The sequence below is a fragment of the Tachypleus tridentatus genome, chromosome 11 (assembly GCF_004210375.1).
Source record: "Tachypleus tridentatus isolate NWPU-2018 chromosome 11, ASM421037v1, whole genome shotgun sequence".
NCBI classification, from domain to species: domain Eukaryota; kingdom Metazoa; phylum Arthropoda; class Merostomata; order Xiphosura; family Limulidae; genus Tachypleus; species Tachypleus tridentatus.
The window spans coordinates 26,134,448-26,157,654 of record NC_134835.1 but is presented as its reverse complement, the minus strand read 5'-3'; the positions used below and the strand labels follow the sequence as shown (position 1 = coordinate 26,157,654).

The 23,207-nt window shown below is 30.3% G+C and overlaps 1 protein-coding gene across 3 annotated transcripts in view; it reads left to right on the top strand.

The window, feature by feature from the left end:
- Window positions 1–20,405, top strand: part of LOC143231787 (murinoglobulin-2-like) — a 51,593-nt gene extending 31,188 nt beyond the window's left edge. Inside the window, exons 12-32 of one of the 3 annotated variants that reach the window (XM_076466438.1) lie at window positions 61–276; window positions 615–929; window positions 2,857–3,006; window positions 3,944–4,034; window positions 4,445–4,521; window positions 5,266–5,365; window positions 5,714–5,876; window positions 6,661–6,889; window positions 8,917–9,156; window positions 9,709–9,760; window positions 11,045–11,134; window positions 11,902–12,078; window positions 12,683–12,921; window positions 13,193–13,430; window positions 13,577–13,770; window positions 15,192–15,404; window positions 15,641–15,759; window positions 18,118–18,208; window positions 18,746–18,820; window positions 19,317–19,419; window positions 19,732–20,405. In XM_076466438.1, the coding sequence (XP_076322553.1) occupies window positions 61–276; window positions 615–929; window positions 2,857–3,006; window positions 3,944–4,034; window positions 4,445–4,521; window positions 5,266–5,365; window positions 5,714–5,876; window positions 6,661–6,889; window positions 8,917–9,156; window positions 9,709–9,760; window positions 11,045–11,134; window positions 11,902–12,078; window positions 12,683–12,921; window positions 13,193–13,430; window positions 13,577–13,770; window positions 15,192–15,404; window positions 15,641–15,759; window positions 18,118–18,208; window positions 18,746–18,820; window positions 19,317–19,419; window positions 19,732–19,796 (3,237 nt within the window). In that variant the 3' untranslated portion in view covers window positions 19,797–20,405. Of the gene's footprint in view, window positions 1–60; window positions 277–614; window positions 930–2,856; window positions 3,007–3,943; window positions 4,035–4,444; window positions 4,522–5,265; window positions 5,366–5,695; window positions 5,877–6,660; window positions 6,890–8,916; window positions 9,157–9,708; window positions 9,761–11,044; window positions 11,135–11,901; window positions 12,079–12,682; window positions 12,922–13,192; window positions 13,431–13,576; window positions 13,771–15,191; window positions 15,405–15,640; window positions 15,760–18,117; window positions 18,209–18,745; window positions 18,821–19,316; window positions 19,420–19,731 lie in introns of all 3 variants that reach the window. The other 2 variants (XM_076466437.1, XM_076466435.1) reach the window with 2 other exon arrangements.
- The last annotated feature ends 2,802 nt before the right edge of the window (window positions 20,406–23,207 follow it).

The window sequence follows — 23,207 nt, the reverse complement described above, 5'->3', positions numbered from 1 at the left end:
TGTTAAATTAATGTTGTTAAAAATAGAATATATTTTTTATTTTTGTTGTCCTTAATTAAGGCTAAGTCATTAAGATTTGGAAAAAAGAATGGAAAAGATAGTGATAACAAACTAAACCAACCTGAACATTTCTTCACCGTATCATCTTGGTATTCTCCTTCTGGAAGCCATCTTCAACTGGAACCTATAACAGAGAAAATTGAATGTGGAAAACCTCTTACTGTTAAATTCAAATATACAACAGGAGAAGAGAAGAAGATAAAGTTCTATTATCAGGTTGTTATAATGTTCTCAAAATATGAAGTTTTAGTATATAGCAATTTTTTCAATTTTCTAAATTGAAAAATAGTAGAATTGGCATTTAATTTACTGATTTTATTTTGATGTTAATATTATATTATATTATTAATGCATCATTATGCAGGCTTTTATTAATTTGCCATTTAAAAGCAGCGTATCAATTTCATGCTAATATCATTTTATAATCTAGGATGTAACTTGTGACAAATAAACAAGCCCAATAAATTGGTTTCCTTTGAGACTTTCAGGTTTGTCAGATGAAACAGGTGAAATATAAAATCTATGAAGCTGAATAGTTTATTTTTCATTTTCAGATTATGGCAAGGAATTTCATTGTTGATACAGGTTCTTTTGAACACACGTTTCTCTTATCAGAAGATAAATCAGGGTTAACTGATGATACTTACTTGCCTGTTGATGTTAGTGCTCTATCCCTAAATCCACCAAATGAACCTGAATGGGAAAACAATGTCATTATACCTCCTCACATCGGTGAAGCATCATTAACATTTATTCCAAACTTTGAGATGACACCTTCTGCTAAACTTCTTGTGTTCTATGTCCGAGAAGATGGAGAAACTGTGGCTGATTCAACTAAAATCACCATAAAGAAATGTCTGCGCAACAAAGTAGGTTACTGATTTTGTGTTGTAATATCTAAGGGTTAATATTTTTTCTTCAAAGATGTATCCTATTGTTCATGTATATATGATGTTTTATTAATGATAATATGTCTAATACTATCTTTTACAGGTCTTTTACTTTAGATATAAATGTATAATATTTGAAACAGAAATTGTGTGTTAAAAGTGTACTTAATTTATTATTTGCTTTTAAAATTTCTTAGAAGCATTAAATTCACAATTACATGTTGAAACTTTATTACTTTCAAATGGTTAAAAAAATGTAGTTAATGGTACCTATTTACCTATAAACAAGCTGATTTTTTGTTTAATCATGTGTGCTCATAATTTTATGAGATTCCTGTTGAGACTTGGAATTATTTGGAAAGAGAAAAAATTTTAAGAAAGGTTGTTACTGGAAAATACAGGATAAAACATGTAAATTAATCTTTTTTTAAAATAATCACTAAGAAAAAGTTGAGAAATATATTTTGTAGAATTTTGAGAAATTGTAAAAAAAATTATAGATTGATATTAAAAGTTTTGATATTTCAAACTGTAAAAATACAACGTGTATGTGTTAGAAATTTGTACTTTTGACAAAAAGTTTACAATTCAGTACTGAAACTTTCTTTAAGTTATTGGATAAAACATGTGAGTAATGTATATGCAATATATGTATCATAGCTGAGAATTGTTTATGTGACTTTAAAATTAATTTGTGATGTTTCTCTAGCATCTTATTTTATATTATGTATATAGCACTTCTAAATCAAAAAATGTGCACAGTAGTTAAAGGTATGGTAATAATTGAAGATTTTATACAATTATATAAAGTTTTTTTAATATATTGTTGATAGCTTGAAGTTATTACATTTTAAATATTTGTTTGATAAAGTACAAAATTTGTATTATCTTGTGTTATTACTTTAAATTTTTAAAATTGACATCAGTTTTGGTTAAATTGTCAGATTTTATGGAAGATGGGTTTCTATTTTTGGTAATGAATTTTAGTGGTAAACATACAGCATACAATCCACTTGTTTTTAAATAACATATTCCAAACAGGTCAAATGTGTATATAAAATATTATTACACTGTTAATTTGTTATCACAGATGTATCAAGAAATTTAAATAATTGTTTATTTTTGTCCAAGTCTGTGCAAGCTGGTTCAGTTACTTCAAAATACACTTTGATAATAGAAATTATTGTTTTCTGTTTCTGTTATCACAAAACAAGTTGTATTACTTTCACCTTATTACTGTCACCACAGGCTCTGCAAAGTTAAAATGATATTCATGTGATTGTTTCTTTTAATAATTTATGTGTTACTGTAATTTTGTTGTTGTGTGTGGCCTATGACATTTTATACGCTATGAGATATTAAGATGTATCAGTACTCGCTTCAAGCAATGAGAGATGTTTGGAAGGATTTAGTAACATGATGTAATAATGCAACAACTTCTGATTTGCAACAAATGAACTACACAACAAATCGCATGTAAACAGTTATGTTAGCAAACCTGCAGTATCAATTGCTTTTAAAAATAACTTACTTAACATTCATGCTCTGCAACAAATCTAAATGATAATGTTCTCAGTAAACTTAAGTATAAAATTAAACATTCTGGTCTATCTCACATAGACTTTAGAAAGACCAACTGAAAAAAAATTCACATGCAAAGAATTTTCAAGTACAAACAAATAATATTTATATAGGAAAACATCCAATTAGAATGAAGTGAAATGCTATTATATTTCAATATGATTATTTACTGTATGCTAAAATAGTAATTTAAATGTATATTTATATCATATTTTTGTAATATCTTCTTCTTAAATTTGATAATTTACACAACTACTTTTTTAAATACCCCAGTTTTGCTGCTGTTAGATTGTAGGTTTTATGACGTTGTTGTATTTTCAAACAGGTTGGACTTAAATTTAAAGAAGACAAAGTTCTTCCGGGCGCCTCTTCCACTCTACAGTTAACAGCAAGTCCTGATTCTGTCTGTGGAATTGGAGCTGTTGATAAAAGTGTTCACATACTAAGTTCAGATAATCGAATAACCGAAGAAAAGGTTCATTTTCTCTTTGTCTGTAATCTTCAATAACCTGAATCATTGAAGTGGTTTTATTGTATGTTAAATGAATGAATAATTATAACATATGGATTATACATCCATGTAGTTTGAATAACAAGATATTCAAATGAGTGTGTTACAAGAAATATATTATAAGTATGATTAATATTTTGTTTCCTTTTCAAATTACATGTAAGTAAGTATCCAATGTTCACATTGAAGAAGGCTTTCATGTTTGTTTACATATTTGTAGACAAGTTTATTCCAAGTTTTCAAACAAAACTTATTAATGTTTTTTATTATCATCATAAAATTACATCTGTCTGGCTCTGAGCTAAAGATACGTCTGTTAAAAGATAAAGTTAGTCTGACAGGTTGGAGTGCAAATATTGTTGTCCATTGTAATATTTGCAAATTGTATTTGCATAAGTTTTACTGCCTTCTTACTGCAAACCTAAAGTTTCTTTCAGTGCTTCAGTATATCTTAAGATATTCACTCATTTTTCTCAAGCTGTTGCCAAATCAAAAGTGTAAAATAATAAGAAAGTTTAACCACAACATTGCTATCATAATATTATTTTAGATGGTACTACATAGAAGGCTGGAGGAGGTACATTGTGACCCAAATCGTGCACACAGGGTTAACTGTGACAGTTAACTTAAATATTTTGTTTTTCATTAGTTACATTACAAAAGTGAAGACAAACTTATTTCTGCATCTTATTGAAAATGTGAGAAAACATGAATTGAGAAGTTATCTGTTTTAATCTATTGATGTGAACAACCTGCTTTGTGAGCTAATTCTCAGGTACCTTAATCAAGTTTTACAGTTGTTTGAATTGGCATATATTTTGGTATTTTAACTTGGAATATAATGCAATTTGACAGAGCTCCATCTGAGAAGTATATTTTTATTTTCTCTTTCTCATTCTAGGTTTACAACGAACTTGGAGGCCATGATTATTATTGGCCAAGACAGGCTACACCAGACTACGAGTACTGTCAGAATTACAAATTCAAACAGGGTAATACTCTTTTTATTTTGTTATACGACTATATCGAGTAATTTTGTTAAATATTTGTATGTTTAAAGTTTTATAACAATGCCATTTACTATGGAATAAGAAAGAATTATGAAATAAGTTTCTATAACCATATTACTATTAAAATTAAATATTATTTATAAAAACTACATACCTACTAATTATGATAAATTAAATATTAGTTCAAAAAATTGTTTTCTCAACATCTTAATTAATGTGACATTTTTGTTTTCTAATGGTGCCTTGAATATATGCACCATCAAAAGAGATACAGTCTTAGGGTTGTTTTTTTTGTTGTTTAAACAAAGAAGGAGCTTTTGAAACTTGTTTATATTTTTTATGTATTTCATTGGTTTACTGTTTCTCATAGTTTTACTGTTTTATTTTTCTAGCTGAAGGACAACAAAAAGTATTCATTTCACCAGGTTTTACTTCAACTAATTATTTAGATTCCATCACTGCTTTTGATGTAAGTTTATCATTAACGTTTCATAGTTTCATGTTGCATTTTAAGCTGCAGTTTAAGTTTTTATTGTCTTAGAACAAGACAAAAAAAAACATTTCTAATAAAAACCAAAACATAAAGAGGAAATGAGGGAAAGAATTTTTTTTCTATAGAAATTGATGGTAAAAGTTTATTAATAAATATTTGCTTCTCATTAAAAGAACAACACTGGCAAGACTAGAATCATCTTGCTGCATTATTGATTACTTTGAATATTTGTAGTTGCTTTTTATATTAAGAATTTGTTTGTTTATTTATAATAAAGTTAAGTTACACAATGGGTTATTTATGCTCTGCCTACAACGTGTATCAAAAACCCAATTTTTAGTATTGTAAGTCTGTAGACATACTCACTGTGCCACAATGGAGCCTGTCTTAAGAAATTAATAATTAATACATCATTATAGTTATGATAGAGTAATATTTTGTGTACCATTTGGAAAATAAGCATTCCTTCTTTAAGAGCTAACTAGGAAATTTATACAGTTATTACATGAAGAACAAACTAAAAATATGTTTTTAAAGAAGAAAGTTTTGTTTTTAGTATATCAGTACAGATCGATAAGTTGAGGTGTGATACAATTACTTATTTAATCATTGATAGTTGCAACAGGATATTTGTATTTGAATTTTTAGTTTAATATGAAAAATTCTAACAGTGCTATAATTACAGTTTTTGAAAAGACTATATAAAGATTGTTTTATTAGGAAGCTGGCCTTGTAGTAATCAGTGACATGCAACTGGAAACCCGACCTTGTAAACCATCAGATTTTGAAGATGGTGGAAGACCATGCCCTCAATATAATGGTATGACAAATAATAACCTCTTTTAAAAATTATTACTTAATACTAATATTATTAAAATGTTTTTATATTAATTTTTTAAATAAATTGAAAGTGCTTGCCATTACAATAATAAACTTGACCACAGATGACAACAAATATTGTATTTAGATTTTCAAGCCAGACAACCCCTGAAAAGATTATTTCAAATCAGGTCATTCTAGTTAATTAATTTTACCACATGGAAACAGCAATTCAGTATGTGAGAAATAATTAAGCTTTTTCATGAATTTTTTCTATAAAAGCATTAATTAATATGTATCAATAAATTAATCTGAAAATGCTATAATCAAGTCATAGAATTTATTCCAGTGGCTTTTGCTGCTCCACAATCTGCAAATCGTATTGGAGGAGCAGCAGGACCAGATGGAGGGTTTGGAGGGTCAGGAGTAGTGAGAAAGAAAACTGAAAAGCCAGTTGTAGACATAAGGACTTACTTTCCAGAAACATGGCTGTGGGAAATACAGAATATTGGGTAAATATATTTAATTATGGTTTACTCATATGTGGATTAATCTCATTTAGTATTTCATATGACTTTTTTTTATATCTTTGAAAGGTATGCAAAGGCAGTTGGAAGGAAATTATGTATTTCTGAATCAATTTTTTGTAATTTTTATGCTTTCTAATGGTAACAGAAAACATAACTAAAACATTTTGTATATTTAAACAATTTTAGGCATTATGACTTGCAGACATGGGTATTTGCAAGGTAGGTCAAGAGGGGAAATTTGACTCTTACATTTCGCATATTATGATGTGAACTTGACATCAAAGTTAAACTAAATTTTAGTAATTTCTATTAAAACTGTAAATTTGTGTTTGCATTTAAGCACGTATAACACACTGTCCTCTAGTTTGCATGTTTTTCCCCCCTTTAAAATACATTCAGGGATGTAAACACTTGGATACTATTTGGTTAACAAAGCTATTCAGATAGTAGAAGCTGCTTTTTCAGGTCAATGATTCTAAGTTAGGGATAAATACATCTGAAATTTAGAGGTCTCCAAAAAGTTTAATTATATCCAAGCTGTTTAGGCTAAACTTTATGTTAATGGAATAAATACATTTAATGGGTAATATTTTCATAAAGTGTTTGTATCTGACCTAGAGAATTAAATGGTATGCATTACAATATTCAAATTTTAATATCAGGTTGCATTGGTTACAGTCAGTCAAGAAACTGTTTTCAACCATCAGAGTAAAATTTCAAATTAAATGTTCTGTTCAATTTCTTTTTAATCTTTCCAATATATTAGAGCCACTGGAGAACTAAATTTGAAGCGTAATATTCCACACACAATCACAGAATGGGTTGGCAGTGCTATATGTATCAGTGGAGAGACAGGCCTAGGAGTTTCAGAGGCAGCAACTGTTAAAGGATTCCAGCCATTCTTTGTCAGCTTTACACTTCCATACTCTGTGATACGAGGAGAGAAAGTTCCTATCATTGTGACAGTCTTCAATTACCTTAGTGAATGCTTACCAGTAAGAATGGAGATTTTATATTCATTTAAATAATTGGAAACAATAATTCATGTAATCTCTTCAATTAGAATTATTTTTGCATATTACAGTACTAGGTTTAATTTAAATAGGATACTTTGTTATTTAATATAATAGCTCTTCCAATTTAGTGCTGCCCTCTATATTTCTCTCACCACTAGCCTTGATACTGTCACCTATCCTCATTTGTTTACTCGTGGTACAGCTGCACTGTAACATGAAAGTATGTGACAGCCCTCCATCAATAGAAGTATGACACATCCTCCTAGAATTACTGTTTTCCTCTATACTGTTGAGCCCAATCTACACTTCTCAATTTGGCATACTAGAGTGCAAGTGTATCTAATTTTCACTTCTTTGCTTTGATTTATTTTTTATTATCTACCCAAGATATTTTTCCAGTTACCATTAAAGGTTGGATTTGTTAACTTATCTGTTTGTTTTATTTTTCCTTGTCTCCTGATTCCCATAATATTTCCTAAATAATATTACTCCAGATCCATCATCTCACTCTTTCCCTGGCTACTCACTTCTGTCTGTCCCCATTGGAGGTGATCATCCAGACTGGTGTGTGAACACCACCACACACCATAACTACACCACACCTCTATTCCTTACTTTCATTACAGTCTAAATTTTACTTGTTGGATTCCATTCTGTGATGAGTAGTGACCATCCAGGTACAATAATAGATAAATCAGCATTGAAGCTTGTAACACTCACTTTTGAGATTGACATGTTTCACAAGACTTCCTAAAGATTTTCTTGTGTTGTTTTGTTTCATAAAGTCCATTCCAGTCTAACATGTGGACTATCAAGAGTAAATTAGTATCGGGATAGCTGCCCATTCATCTGACTGGCCAGTTCTTAAAAACGTTGTTTCTCAGTCTTCCATTGTATTTTATGCAGTGTTTTATTACTCCAGACTCCCAACTCCATTATCTTCCACTCTCCCTTTGACTAGAGTATGGAAATCTTTCTACTTACCAGGTATACTTTCTGGTGTTCTCAGAGGTGTGCTGTCAATGTAAATGGTGTGAATCCTCTTTCTGCTGCAAACTGGAGCAAAAAATCCTTATGTCACTTGGTTTTGGACTGGAGTTGACCCAACAACCATGGTCTGGCACATGCAATTACACCATGGATGTGCATCCTTTTTGCCCACCTTAGCGATGCATATCTTCACAATAAATGAAGAATATACCTAGTACAGATGTGTTGTAGCTTCCCCCAGTGTGTCCCTCTATATTTACACTTCATAAGCTATCTTCAGACATTTCCCAAGGGATGTTCATGAAAGTAAATTTTGCACCAGTCCATTCAGCAGTTAAAATTTGCAACAACAACTTCAATTGTAGCTATATTCAGTAGCTATAAGTTAAAGTCAGTTGTTTTCTTACTTTTGGAGCTTCATAATGTTGGTTCCTTTATTTCAGTGCAGGTAGATTGCAACAGGTCTAGAAGTGGGAGGGTGGGTTTTTTTCTTTTAAAATGGATATAATTTCATGTGAAACTATATCATTTTATGAATAAAAGTGGCCAAAATATGTAATGGTTCTATTGTTACAACTGCAACTAAACATTTCTAGCAAATTCCCTATGGTAAGTATTTCCACATGCATTTACAGTGTTACAAAAACAATGATATAATGAATGGTCACCATCGAAAAAACTCAGGATAAATGTTATCACACAACTGGATAAGGGGAGGGTTTGTTGTCACCTCCTGAACTCAATCTAGTTATAGGCTTGGGCTGTTATACCACGCCAGTACAACTATTGCTGTTATAAATACTAAGGGTAGTTTTGTACCTAACTACATCATTGAAATTGTGTGAATATTTATTTGTAAGCAGAAAACATGTGGTTCAGAAATATTCATAGTTAATTAGATTTATAAATCAACAGTAGTGACTAAATTAGAGGTAGATGAATTAATTTGTCAACTATAGAGTTAAATTACAATATTTGGAGAATTTTAATATCAGTAAATAATATTTCTTTCATAGATCAAGTTGTCATTGGAGCAAAGTGAAAAGTTTGAAATCCAAAATGATACCAATTCTTATACCAGTTGTGTATGCGGAGGTAAAAGTGACACGACTCGTTGGATGATTAAACCACTGTCCCTAGGCCAAGTTAATCTGACAGTTTATGGTACTTCATTGCCTAATGAAGCAGTTTGTGGAAATCAAGATTATTCAACAGTCACAGCACATGATGCAGCAACAAGACAGTTGTTGGTGGAGGTAATGTTTTTCTGTTTTATCAAATACAAAAGTTGTTTAAAGAAATATCCATTCCCCCTCATCTCTAACTTATAAGTTTTATTGAAATCTCGGCTATGTTTATAGGAAACAATAAAAGCTATCTTTAAATACGTTTGACTAATTTTTTGCTGCTGTGCTAACTGTACTGAATTCCCTTTTTATGATGTTTTCCAAAAATTAAGTAGGGTTAAAAGTAAAACTGTATCCAAACACTGTGTTCGTCAAGAAGGAAAAAAAAATGAACGATATTTGTATATGACACTGTAATGCTTGGAAAGGATATAAGCCAACAATTGGGCTTCAGTGATTTTTTTAAAAAGTTTTGTTAGCCATTTTTCTGGTAAACATGTTTATGTAACTATTTTAGAATTGTCCTTCTGTATTGCTTTAGAAGCATTAACAAATGACAAACTTTAGAATTGCACATAGACTGAACTTCATTAACTTAGTTTTGTAGTCTGTCTTACTTTTCTCACTGATGTGAGTTTTGTTAAAGACTGAATGTTTTATAAAAACCTTATTCTTATTTAGCCTGAAGGATTTCCAAAAGAGGACACTTGGAGTACTTTTGCTTGTCCAAAAGGTAATTTGTAAACTTATACTTTGATCAACATAACATTACTAGAAGTAACCGAGGCTGCATGTAAGTTATATAGAAAATTTGATGAGAGCCAAAAGTATTTCCAACTGTAACAGAACTAATATATTCAAACTGTTTAAGTTTTTATTTTATTACTTCCTATAGTTCTAGTATGAATAGTTTATTAAATTAGCTTTATCAAACACCAACAACTTGAATATTCTTTAATTGTAATATATTAAGGTAGCTTACTTCAATTAAGTTAATGATAGTTACAATTTCACTTCTAACCTTCACATAAAATATATAAAGCTGAGAAACTATTATTATTGTAATATTCTAAAAAACCATAATTATTTTCTATAAGAAAATGTAAGACAATCATAAAGAACTGAGCCAATGTTTTTTATTTAAAGTTTGTTAATATCTTTTGTAATTTCCATATTTTACAGCACATCATGGCCAGGTGGTGATAACACTCAGCTCACTATGTGAGAGTAGTGGGTTTGAATCTCCATCCCACCAAACATACTCACTCTTTCAACTGTTGGGACATTATAATATTATGATCAATCATGCTATTCATAGCAAAATAGTGTTGGCAGTGGATGGTGATGACTAGTTCTAGTCTTTCACTGCTACATTAGGGATGGCTTTCACAGATAGCCCTGGTGTAGTATTCTGTGAAATTCCAAACAAACCAAAACCATCTTTTATTATTGGTTTCTAATTTTATCAGTCAAATTGTTTTATTTATACAGTACTTATGTCTGAACTTTTTTAGTGATCTTAGACATAGTTTTTATTGAGTTCCATTAAGCATTAAAATAAATCAATAAATAAATTTAAATTTTATATTGTCTTCATGAGATTACTTCATACTATGAATGTGGTGCTATTTTGAAGTAACACATTTTTAACAGAGATTATAAACAAGAATTTGTTCTTGTTTATTCAACACCAAAACTACTTAAAATTAGTTAAATTACCTAATAGGTTTTTGTAAAAAAGAAAAAAGTGTGTTTGTTATCTTTGGTTTTAAAATAAGTATTCTTGAGAAATGTTTAATTTTGTAATTATTTAAAAAATATTAAGAATTGTAAATTTATATTATTGTTGAACAAAAGTCATAATTAAGCATTCTCCATTAAGATTAGCTGCACACTTAGAAGTTTCTGCAAGTTATAATATAAATTTTTGGTTTGAGAAATAGAAAATTTACAAAAAAAAAATATTACTAATAATTTGTTTTATTTATGACAGATTTTCCTTTTGTATTTTCATTAGATCAAAATGGAAAGTTTACTGCTACTTCAGATCTTCTCTTACCCGATGATTTAGTAGAGGGCTCTGCTAGAGGATATGTATCTGTAACAGGTAAAAAAATAAAACAACTGTGAATGTACACAAGGTATATTTATATAGAATATTAAAATTTCTTTTTTTTGTAAAACATTTATATTGTCATTGTTTTACGAATTCAAACCCTACTCTGTAAAATCATAATCACTGTTATTATATGAAAAAAAAGTCTTAATACATTTAAATTTCTTGGTAAATAATGATTTATAATTACACTAAACAATAATTAAAACTTAAAATGTTATTCTGCTTTATCCACAGTTAAGGGTTAAACCTACTCTGTTTCTGTTGCCTCATATTGCCTATTTTCAGAATGGAGAATATTCTAGTTTGCTAATCTTTTACTTCATAGAAAAACATTAAAAAAAGAACTGTTATTTAAATTTTACTTGTTCTTAGTTGTTTGTTTTTTCATCAGTGTTCATAAATAAGCTTCCAAAATTATTTTTCAATTCTATATAGTACACATCAAACACTATTTCACTGAAACACACTAAATTAATTAAAATACTAGTGAATATTTTGCCAGCAGAACTGTAAAAAAATTTTCAACTCCATGAGAAATGAAAGCATCAGATCATTAATGAATATGAAGTTCAGACCAAATTCTGCTTGAATGCTGTTTGGTAGTTTAAGGTTTGAACGAACTTTAAGTATCAACAAGAATAACTTAAACTGAACTTGGACTGGTCTTATTTATAAACTTCATTTATTATGTCACTAAATTATTAAAACTTGGTTAGGTAAGTAAATGGGTCACAATATTTTCACTGTATTTTCAGGAGACCTCATGGGACCAGCCATTAAAAATATTGATCATCTTGTGCGATTGCCAACTGGTTGTGGTGAACAAAACATGGTCAAATTTGTTCCTAACATATTTGTGTTAGACTACCTAACAGCAACTGAAAGTATAACTGATTCAATAAAAGAAAAGGCCCTGAACAACATGAGGAAAGGTGAGTTTCTACGTTTTCTTATTTAGAGCTAAATCGTATTTAATTGTAAATGCATTAATATCAAATTTTTAATTCTCGTTTTACATAGCGAATTGAAAAGCATAGAAAATATTATTACAGCACTTTGTTCTGTACTCTGGTTAATACAGTAAACACACACATTCTATAAACTTTACATTTTATATCCATATGATCTAATATGTTATTTATGTCATTTCTGTTTTCTCCAAAACAACTATTAAATTTGTGACAAAAATCTACTGATCAATATTGAATGAAGTCAGTTAATTGAAATGGAAAGTATAATCAATTAAAAAAAACTAGATGGAGAAATTACAGAAAAAAAATTAAAATACTTACAAATAATATCCTGTGTTTATTTATCGTTTATTAAAATCATATCTTTAAGATTCTGTAGTTATTTAGTAATTACTGTTATTCAGTGTTTACTATATCATGACACTTCATTTTCAGTCAAAATTGTGTCTAAAATATTTATGTTTAGTAAATAAAATTAATATTAAAAACAGATATACGAAAGTGGGTTATATGTATTTAATTGTTGTAAATGTATTTCTTCAAAGTATTGCCAAAATCATTGCAGGATATGCTCGACAACAGAAATATCGCCACCCAGATGGATCATACAGTGCATTTGGAGATCGTGACAAAGAGGGAAACCTGTTTTTGACTGCTTTTGTGTACCGCTCATTTTCCCAAGCTGAACGTTTCATCCTGATTGATAAAAAAAACCTCGACAAAACTGAAGACTGGATTTTGAATAGACAGCGATCTAATGGTTGTTTCAGAAAAGTTGGAAAGCTTTTCAACAAAGCTTTGCAGGTACTTTTTTAAAATGTATTTAGTAAATTCACTATATTGTTACTCTTAAAATAATATCACAATAAATTCAAAAGTACCAATTTATCCATTTAATAAATTGTAATCATTCAGTTTCATGAGATTGTTTATAATAAGAAATTATTCCACTTTGTTTTGAAGTTAGTAAAGTTGTTATGTTGCATATTGTTTCACATGAAATTATGTAAATATATATTACTGTGAAATCATATTGAAATCTCATTTCACTGTTTATAATTACTCTTATTTCAAGGGTGGAATAAGCTCCAATGACGAAACTCCAGCACCTCTAACTGCCTATGTATTAATTTCCCTTTTGGAAGCGGGTTACAAAAACGACACTGTTATTGATCAAGGCATAAGATGTCTCAATGCATTGTCTAATCCAAGTACCTATTCCCTTGCCCTATTTGCATATGCAACTTCACTTGCAGACCATCCATCAGCAAAGGATTACCTAACAAAACTGTTTGAGAGAGCAATTACCGAAGGTTAGTTTTGAACTGGTCATGTTTTATTACGCAGATTTGCTTGATTTATACATCTGTGTGTAAGGTTTTATTAAATTCTATGGTACATCTCAAGTGATTGTAAACCACATATCATAAATAATATTGTTCTTTTATTTTTGTTTTAGGTGGTAAAACCTTCTGGAAATCACCATCTGGTGGTCGTTATTACTGGGGAAATTCTATTGGTGTAGAGGTCGCTGGTTATGCTGTTCTAACACTTTTACAGCATGGAGGTGCTTCTAACATGGCTAAAGCCACTCCTATTATTCGTTGGTTGGCGAAACAACAAAACTATCGAGGTGGTTTTTATTCAACTCAGGTTGGTTAATGTTACATGGATATTTTCCAGTTTCAGCTGAATATTTACAATGTTTTAATTTTTATGTGGTGAAATATGTTTTTATATTAATGACTGTGTGTTCTTCAATTTTCTCTAAGATAAAATATTAAGTTTGATATCTAATGAATTTGCATTTATAACTTTCTGAAGTCACTGTTCATGTTATACTAATCTTGCAGATGGTGATTTCATTGGTATCAAGAGACAACCATGTTATACCATGTGACTCTAAAAGCTTAGAAAGTAACAGTACCATAATATAATTATAATAATAATATATATAATATATTTGCATTTGTCTGTCTGGATCTTTTGTTGCAAGTTTCTTTATCAAACACTACAAGTTTTATGTTGTTAGAAAGGCTTTTGTTCAAAAAGTCTAGATTCCATATCTGCTTTCACATTCAGTATCACCTGATCTGTTTTTCGTTTCGCCAAATGTTTTAAGGCAACAAGTATGCTATATTGTCTTCAGGTAACAACTGAGTTTAACCAATTCAGATTTAGTCTTTTTAGTTTTTGCAAATTATTTCAAACAATGCTCGACCCACGTGCAATTTCCTGAAAAAATGGGATAGCTTTCTTCATGTATTTAAGTTTGATTATGAATGCACACTTCATTGAAAACCATCAGCTTAATTATCACTCTGTGAACATATACAGATGTTTCTGCATAATTCAGCAAATTTACCTTTGTTACAACTTTATATTTGACTTATTTTGCAACAATTTAACTTAGTCTCATTTTATAGACCACTATAAACAACTTTTAGCTGATTTTTTTTTTTTGTTTAGTACAGGTTTTATTCTCCATTTTTATGAGTTTCTCCATTTCATTTCATAAATCCACATCATACGTTGAATGCTCATGTTTAAATAATCTGTGTAAACTATTATAAGTGCAAATATTTTCTTTATTGTTTATTTCATACATAGTTTTGTTAATTAAAATTATGTCTGTGTGAAGTTTCGTCTGACTAGAATTTAATGATCTGATACACGACTCCTGCAAGATAGCATGGCTTAAATGTTGCACATGAAAAGGACAATGCCAATGGTTTGTGGCTTGCATCCAGAAATAAGTAAAACTATTTAATTCTTGTTTAAGTTATACAAACTTTATTATTTTATTATCTTTAGGTTTACCTAAATATTCAATAATACAGTTTTTAAATAATAACTCAAGGTTATTCAAAGAAATTTTTGTAAGTTTCACTAGTAGAAAACGTGCTGTAATAATGACAGCTTCATGAAATTTATTTGAAAGTATTTCCTGAAAATATTTGTTTTCATAGATTCTTTTAAAGTATGATAAAAGTATTAAGAAACAGTTACTTCTTTCTCGTTATCATATCAAAACATTTTGTCTTAATCTGCTTAACTGGATTTTCGTATTTCAGGATACTGTTATTGCTTTACAAGCTATGTCAAAGTTTGCTGCAATTATTTACAAAGATGAATTAAACTTGGAAATAGGAGTTAAAAGTAGTGGATTTGAAAAGAAATTCATGCTTACAAAAGATAACAGTATCTTGATGCAGACTTTCCGTTTGCCAACTGTCCCCAGTCCAGTGGATTTTGAGGCTACGGGAAGTGGCTGTGGTCTTGTACAAGTGAGTACCTCTTATAAGCGAAATATCATTTTCTTATATATTCTATACTAGCTTTTAGGTTGTTTGTTTATTAGGTTATATTTTGGGTAGGAGGGGATGTGAATTTTTTTTAAAATTAAATTATTATGGATATGCTATGTACATAACATCAGTGTTCTGATACTGCACTAGAAATAAAAATTCATCCACTTTCCTAGCATAGTGACATAATTGCTATAAATTTTAATGTTTTCTAGACATCTCTTCGTTATAACGTTAACACACCACCTCCAGTAAAAGGATTTCATCTGGATATTACTACAAAGAGGGGCCTTTTCCGTGACTGTATTTATGCCCGCATTGATATCTGTGCAAAGTATGTAATCATTTTGTCTTGTTTTGACTTCAGTAACTCCACTTAAATATTGGAGTAAATGAGCATGTACTCATAAAAGTGTTTTTATCTCGGCGTATTTTATCGAATTTTTATATTGTAGGACTGGAGCTGACTCATAACTGTGCTGTAATGTTTTTAATGAACTTATACAACTTTCTTCTAAATATGTATAATACACAGGTTTTAAACAAATGTCTGATGTGACTGCAGATACAAAAACTCGTCACTGCAGTAAAATCATTTTTATGTGAAGTACTGTAATAGATCGATGCAGTGATGGTTTATAGGATACTCAAACAATGTGTAGCACATCTCTCTCTCTCTCTCTCTCTCTCTGTTTACACACACACACACACTAAGTGGTAATGTAAGGAAACTATCAGGTCATCTCTTAAATAATGTCTGATTTTAGGTTCAGAAAAAGAGAAACGATTTCAAACGCTTTTAAAGTTATTTAATCAATAATGTTTGTTCAGATATTATTAATTACTTCCTGCCAATGATTCACAACCTTCTGAATGTCACTTCTATAAAATTCTTGGTTTGGAGGAAAATAATGTAGAGAGGGTAGTTTTGACATCTTCATGTGTTCCAAGCTTTTTTGCATCAACATCGTTCTGCAAACTAGATGATAATCAGATGAGGCAGGTCTGGAGAATAAGGAGGATGTGCAAGTTTTTCCCAGTCTAGCTCTTCAGTCTTTACAGATGTGATCCTTGCTGTATGGGGCCGTGCTTTATTCTGGTGTAACACAACACCTTTACAACTGATCAAAGCAGGCCTCTTTTCTTGCAGTGTAACATGCAAGCGCTCTAACTGTTGACAAGAGAATTCTGATGTAATCGTTACATTAAGTGGCAACAACTCAAATTGGATCACACCAACAATATCCCACCAAACGGTTAACAAGACTTTCATGGGTGGAGATCCATTTTGAGCTGTGCTTTAGCCAGTTTGCCTGCATTGAGTCATTGTCTGCTGTGTTTAACATTTTTATAATATCCATTTTTCATCTTCAGAGAAGTGCAAATGTCCACTCTTGCTCTTAGATTGGCTTATATCAAATTATGGGGGACCTATTTTCCAAGTTTTGACTCTTTTCCAAGCTGTTGCAGACGATGATGAACTGTTGAATGGGTTGAATTGAGCATCTGTGCTAGTTCTTCAACTGTTACAGCACAATCTTCAAGTGCAACCAGCTGCAAGTCATCGTTAAACTCAACAGGATGACCTGAATGTGGCACATCACTTAATCTGTACTCACCTGATCTGAACTTCTGAAACCACCTTCAACATTTTCTTTCATTGAGAGATTCTGCACCATAAACACCTTGAATGTTTCATGTAGTTTCTGCTGCACTATTGCTTTTTTAAAACTCATAAAACATTATATGTCTGATGTGCTTCTCAGACAGATCTATCTTCATAATAGTTTATTTAATTAATGATCTGAAAAAGTGTTGTTGGGATAGTTTCTTTTATTTGTCTGGACATTTTTATACACGTCCTACAACATATTTTAGTCGTTAAAGCCTTCTACAAAGACAGAAATGATGATGCACTTTCTGTATTAAATTTTTGGATATTACTTATGGGATGATCTGATATATTTGTGTTTATAATATCAAATATATCATTGTTAAAACTAATGTGAAGAGGACTGCATGACAAATTCAATACAAACAAATTCTGCTAATCAAATGACTTGTATTCAAGATTCATTGGAATATGTGAAAAAGTTGTCTTTTGAGAAATAATTTGATAAAATATTTTCATCTAATAGTTGTTAATAGCATAATATAGACATTGCTTAAAAAGTATGAAAAGGTTATTGAAAAACGTTTGCACCTATAGAGTAGATATAAATACTAAAAAAATTAAATTAAATTTTAAAACTTTAAAAATTTAAAATAAATTTTATAAAAGTCCTTGTAACATACTGTTAAACTTTTACCATAATGATGTTTTTGCATAAATTGGAGAAATAATACAATAATTTTGAAAATATTTCTGGTATTTCCAACTGAAGACAAAAATGAAGTAAATATCAAACTTTAACTGCATTTTGATTTTTATTTGTTTGTAGTTAACCACAAAGTTAGACTATGGGCTGTCTGTGTTCTACATATAATGGGTATCAAAACTCAGTTTCTTGTGTTATAGGTTTGCAGACATAGCACTGTGCTACTGGGGGCTGCCTATGTTTTAAGAACTACATAAAGTAATCGTTAGGTGTAACTTGTAAAGGAAATGCTAATACATAGCATGATCTACTAATTTGCAAGTCTATTTTTTGGAAAATAATTTACCGTTAATCAGTAACATTACTTCTTTCAGGTATGATGGTAAAGGTGGTGTTTCAAATATGGCCGTACTAGAGCTAAAGATGGTTTCTGGATGGATACCCGATGAAACAAGCATTAAAAATGTAAGTTATGTTTAACCTAGGACATTTTGAATTTTAAGAAAGTAACTGATTATCAGCAGTTTTTTTTATTTTTTAGTTCTATGTACAACAATAAGTGATTTTAATTTCTTCAGAGAAAGGAATTTTTGTTCTTAAAATTTATACTAACATTAATTTACAAAACTTGCCTACTATTACATTTGAGATTTTTTATTATGTGTAAGAGTTTACATAATAACAACGAAATAACACTAATAGTGTATTTCTGATTCTATTTATAGTGTGTTTTTACTTCCCAGTGATTCAGGAGAAAGCTTCTAAACTTATGATGTTAAACTTTAGATTTTGAAACTTTGGTGGGCATGGCACAAATTGTTCTTTCTGCAGCTTTTTCCTAAACAACAGAAAGAAAATATATTTTCTCTGTTAATTTGTAATATGTACTTGTTTTAAATCTGTTTAAAAAAAAAAATTTATTCCCTTACTGACTTCAGTAATGTTTGTGCAGAGCACTAATAAGTGTCAATTTATATTTTTTGTGTGGTTTTTCTGATTTAGATTTTGAATAGAGAAGAACTGAATCTACGTCGTTATGAGGTGGAAGAAAATAAACTAAACTTGTACTTTTCAGAGGTAAACTTGTATTGAATTAGTACAAACATTCTTTGGCTTAGTGAGTTAAATATTTGTCAATACAAGAAGTAACAAGGGGAGTGGCTAGCTACCCACCTAAATCTACCACTGCATTCTAATGATATTAGTTTAGTTTGAGGGGAAAAACAAAATCAGCCTTTAAATCTGATGTATAATAGGTTTTAGGATGTGTTGTGGAAGAGTGTGCCAGATGCAATAAGTTAATAACGGATATATTTTGTCTCTTAACAATTTATTATTTTGTAAACTGAAACAACTTTAAGTTCTTGTTAACAACTTTGATTCAAAATTATTTCAGTGAGACTTTGTTTTTTGAGATATTAAAGTAGACTACAAATATGTACCTTATTGGCTGTCATGATTTTTATATATTAAAGATCTAAATTTAATTTTCTATTTATTAGTATCAGGTTATATCCTGAACAGTATAATCATACATTAGCTGACTTCTTTTGTTAATGTGTTTATTTTACAGCTTACAGACCAGAAGCAATGCTTTAACTTCTGGCTTGAGCAAGATATTGAGGTCCAAGAAACAAAACCAGCAACCATCCGGTTGTATGATTATTATGAACAAGGTATGAGAAAGTTATGTTCATTTCTGTATTTTAAAACTGTATTGTTACTTGATGGGATATAGTCTGATATAACTATTTTTATAATTTTACTAGTACAAAGTTTAACGAGGAACTCTGTTCTAAATATCGATCACATCAATTTACTTCAGTGATGATTTTATTTTAACTTGTTCATTTTATTTTTAAACTGAGATAATAAAACTATACTTGTTAGTTCATAAGACTTCTTGTGTGTGGCACAGACTCACTGAGTGAAATTGGTTCTCAGTTTCTAAAACAACATTTACTAATGTTTCTCATTACCTTTTTCAGAAGAAGAAGTTGTCACCTCCTACTCGATCGGTGAGAACTGTGAAAAGCTACCTCCCCTTCCATGAGTTTATAATACCAATAGAGACACGTGCTTTGTTCTAATCTTTTTGTGAATCTGTTATTTTTACAATACAGAACTCTATATAAAATTTATTTAATCAAAGTTTAATCTTAAATTGATTGAAGAAGCAATAACATTCTGAATAATTCATTATTTATCTTACAAAATAATGCAAAGATATTTTAAACATGCAATATTTTTGCGTTAAATAACTTTAATGGACTGCAACTGCCTTCTTAAGGAATAGGAAACAATGTTTTGGCTTCTATACTGAGGTCTTCATAAGGCTGTCATGAAGAAATTGGTAGAGAAGCCAAAACGTTTTCATTTTCTCTCAACAGACAGTTGCATTCTGTTAAAGTTTCTAAAACTATTATGTTCACTTTGTCTAACGTTCTTCCAAAACCACATATATTATATATTATTATAATATTTTATTATATTATATTATATTTTTACTTTTTTTTTTTTTGAATCTCATTACGTATTTTTACCCTTCAAAGTTTTGTTGATAAAAAGTAGTTCTTGCACTTCTATTATTGTTTTTAGAGAAAAGGATTTTCTTTGATATTTTAATTTGGAAATAATAAATGATCAATTTTTAATGCAAAAGATATTTAATAGTTGTGTTGTTGTTTTAGGGTTAAATATGATGCTGTAGATTGGGTTATCTTCACTCTTTCAACTACAAATAATCATAAACTTCCCTTTGCCTTATCCCCTAGTGAGGCAGCTGTAAGTCTTCAGATTTACAACTCTAAAGTCAGAGATTCAATTCTCCTCAGTGAACACAGCAGATAGCTCAATGTGAATTTCTATAAGAAAACACACATACCCTTTGACTCACCATGGGAAATCATGAATAATAAAGCTAATAATTATTATGATATTGTATGAGTGAAAACATTAGTGGTAGAGTTGTTGTGGATTTTGACAATTTTTTTCCTACCGACCATGCCTCAGTAACAACATCCAGTAGTAAAACGATTTTTTTTCTCCACCCCATTTAAAATGTTTAGTTTGAAAATAGTTTAATTACTTTAGTTCAAATATTCAAAATATGAAATGTCACTTATGAATGATCCCAGTTGCATTATCCATTGCTATGCTACTGACACTAACCAGTATAACAAATGGTACTTAAAGATATTTTTACTTGATACTTAATTTCTCTTAAAAATAAAATGTATTCCCATGTTCACGAAATGGTTTAGTAAATTAATATTGAGGTGTACTATATTCCTTTAAGAGCCCAGGTTGCACGTGCACTGACGATCATGGATATTGTCATTTAGATATTTGGTTTTCAATGAATTCTATGCATCAAATACCAGTACACATGGCGTCTGGGTAAAACACAGCTTTTTTTTTATTATTTTCATTCTCTGTTGCACATACTCTGACCAAGTCAGTGGACAAAATTACACGCGTTGTTTCTTTTATATTTAGTATCGAATAATACGTTTACTTAAACCATGGCTGAACCGGAGCTTCCAAACTAAAACCTGTTTACGTTGAAACTTGTGAAATAATTTCATTTGAAGTCAGGTTTTCTCATTGTTATGAAATTCTGTTTGTTTTGGATATTTACGCAAGTTACACAAAACGTACCTGCACTAACTGTAAAATAATTGGAGGGATTGTAGCTAGTTAACAACACCTATTTCCAACCTTTCGGCCACACTATTAAAGTAGTGGTATTCGAAAGTCACTCTTATTATGCTGTATTAGGACAGAAGCTCCTGGATCCTCGGATTTACAGTTCAACACGCTAACTAATAGACCATGCCCGGCTCTATTATTAGAAAGGATTTATAATCTACTTGAAACTGTTTGGGATTTTGTTTCTATTTACTTCCACCCAAATGGTTGTTGTGTCTGGTGAATATTGGTATTTGACTGTAATTGACAAAGTCACGGTTTTTATTCAACTACAGAAGGTGTTTTAAAATATCATAATAATGTTTTTAGTATACATTTTTTATCGTGTAAATTGATAAGTTAGAAGTATAGATTCACATCTTTTCAATGAAACCCTAGCGGTAAGAAAGATATATTATGTCATAAATAACATAATAAATAAACATAAATGTGAAAGTTGTTTGTAATGATGGTGTAATTCAACGGGCTACGATCGTTAAATGGAAAACAAAAATTCTATGGGTGAATTAAAATATCACAACTTATTATCGTATTTTTGTCATATGCTATTGTATAACCCTGATATACATAATTTATTTTAACTTTCTCACAGCTCTCCAAATCTCACTTTTTCTTTTTTTTTTCCAGTACCATCAGTTGTGAGTGTAACTTGATAATTTTATAGACGCCACCTATATGGAGGTTTCTTTATTTTAATTGTTTATACATATGTATATATCCGCAGATCGACAGTCAGTGATGAATACCTGACCTTCAGTCTACGCACAAAATCACAGACCTTACAATAGCCACCCCTAACCCCCAGTAATACAGCTGAAAGTATGCGAACTTATAACGTTATAAATCGGTTTTGATACCTGTGTTGGGCGCAGAGGAAATAGCCTATTGTGCAGCTATGTGCCTAACGATAGACAAAGCAAACACATTACAAAGGCAAAGTTACAGTGATATGACAAAGTATTTTAGTGTTAGAGGCCTGAATGTTGCGTGTTATAAACATAACGATACCTCAGTGATGTCGAGAAACCCACTTGTTGAGATATATAGAACGGCTCGTTTGGGTTGAGAAAATTTTACGTAGAAGAGCGAACAACGTTTCGACCTTCTTCGGTCATCGTCAGGTTCACTCTTCTATATAAATATTTTCTCAACCCAAACGAGCCGTTTTTGCATATAAATAACGATACCTCATTTTGTCATAAATTTAGGACAAAAAAGAAAAAACATATGAAACAAAGTTTTATGGTAGTGAAAAGTTTCAGATAATGTTTACACGATGTCATTAAAGTGTGGGACAGCTTAATTACGGTCAGTTTTGTTAACTGAATATACGTGACGTCATTTTTGTGTACTGGTTGTACTGTAGGTTTTACCTGAATAATTTGTGTTTGTGTTTTCTTTTTGCAAAGCTACATCGCGCTATCTGCTGTGCCCACCGAGGAGAATCGAACCCCTGATTTTAGCGTTGTAAATCCGTAGACTAGACTCACCGCTGTACTAGCGGACGGCTTATTTGAATAAAGATAACATTTTTACTATATTTATAGAGAGAGGGCAGGGAGACTGGAGACATTTCTCTAGAGTCCACGGCCCGGAAGAGGGTCCTCAAAAAGGATAAAAATATTTAGTTAATCAGTGACTAACATATTAAAGTTAAAAGAGTTAATATAAACTTACTCAGGTATTATTCTTTTTAAACTGATATATAGCCTTACACGATTTTTTAAACAGTTTGAAAAAGGGAAACACTCAC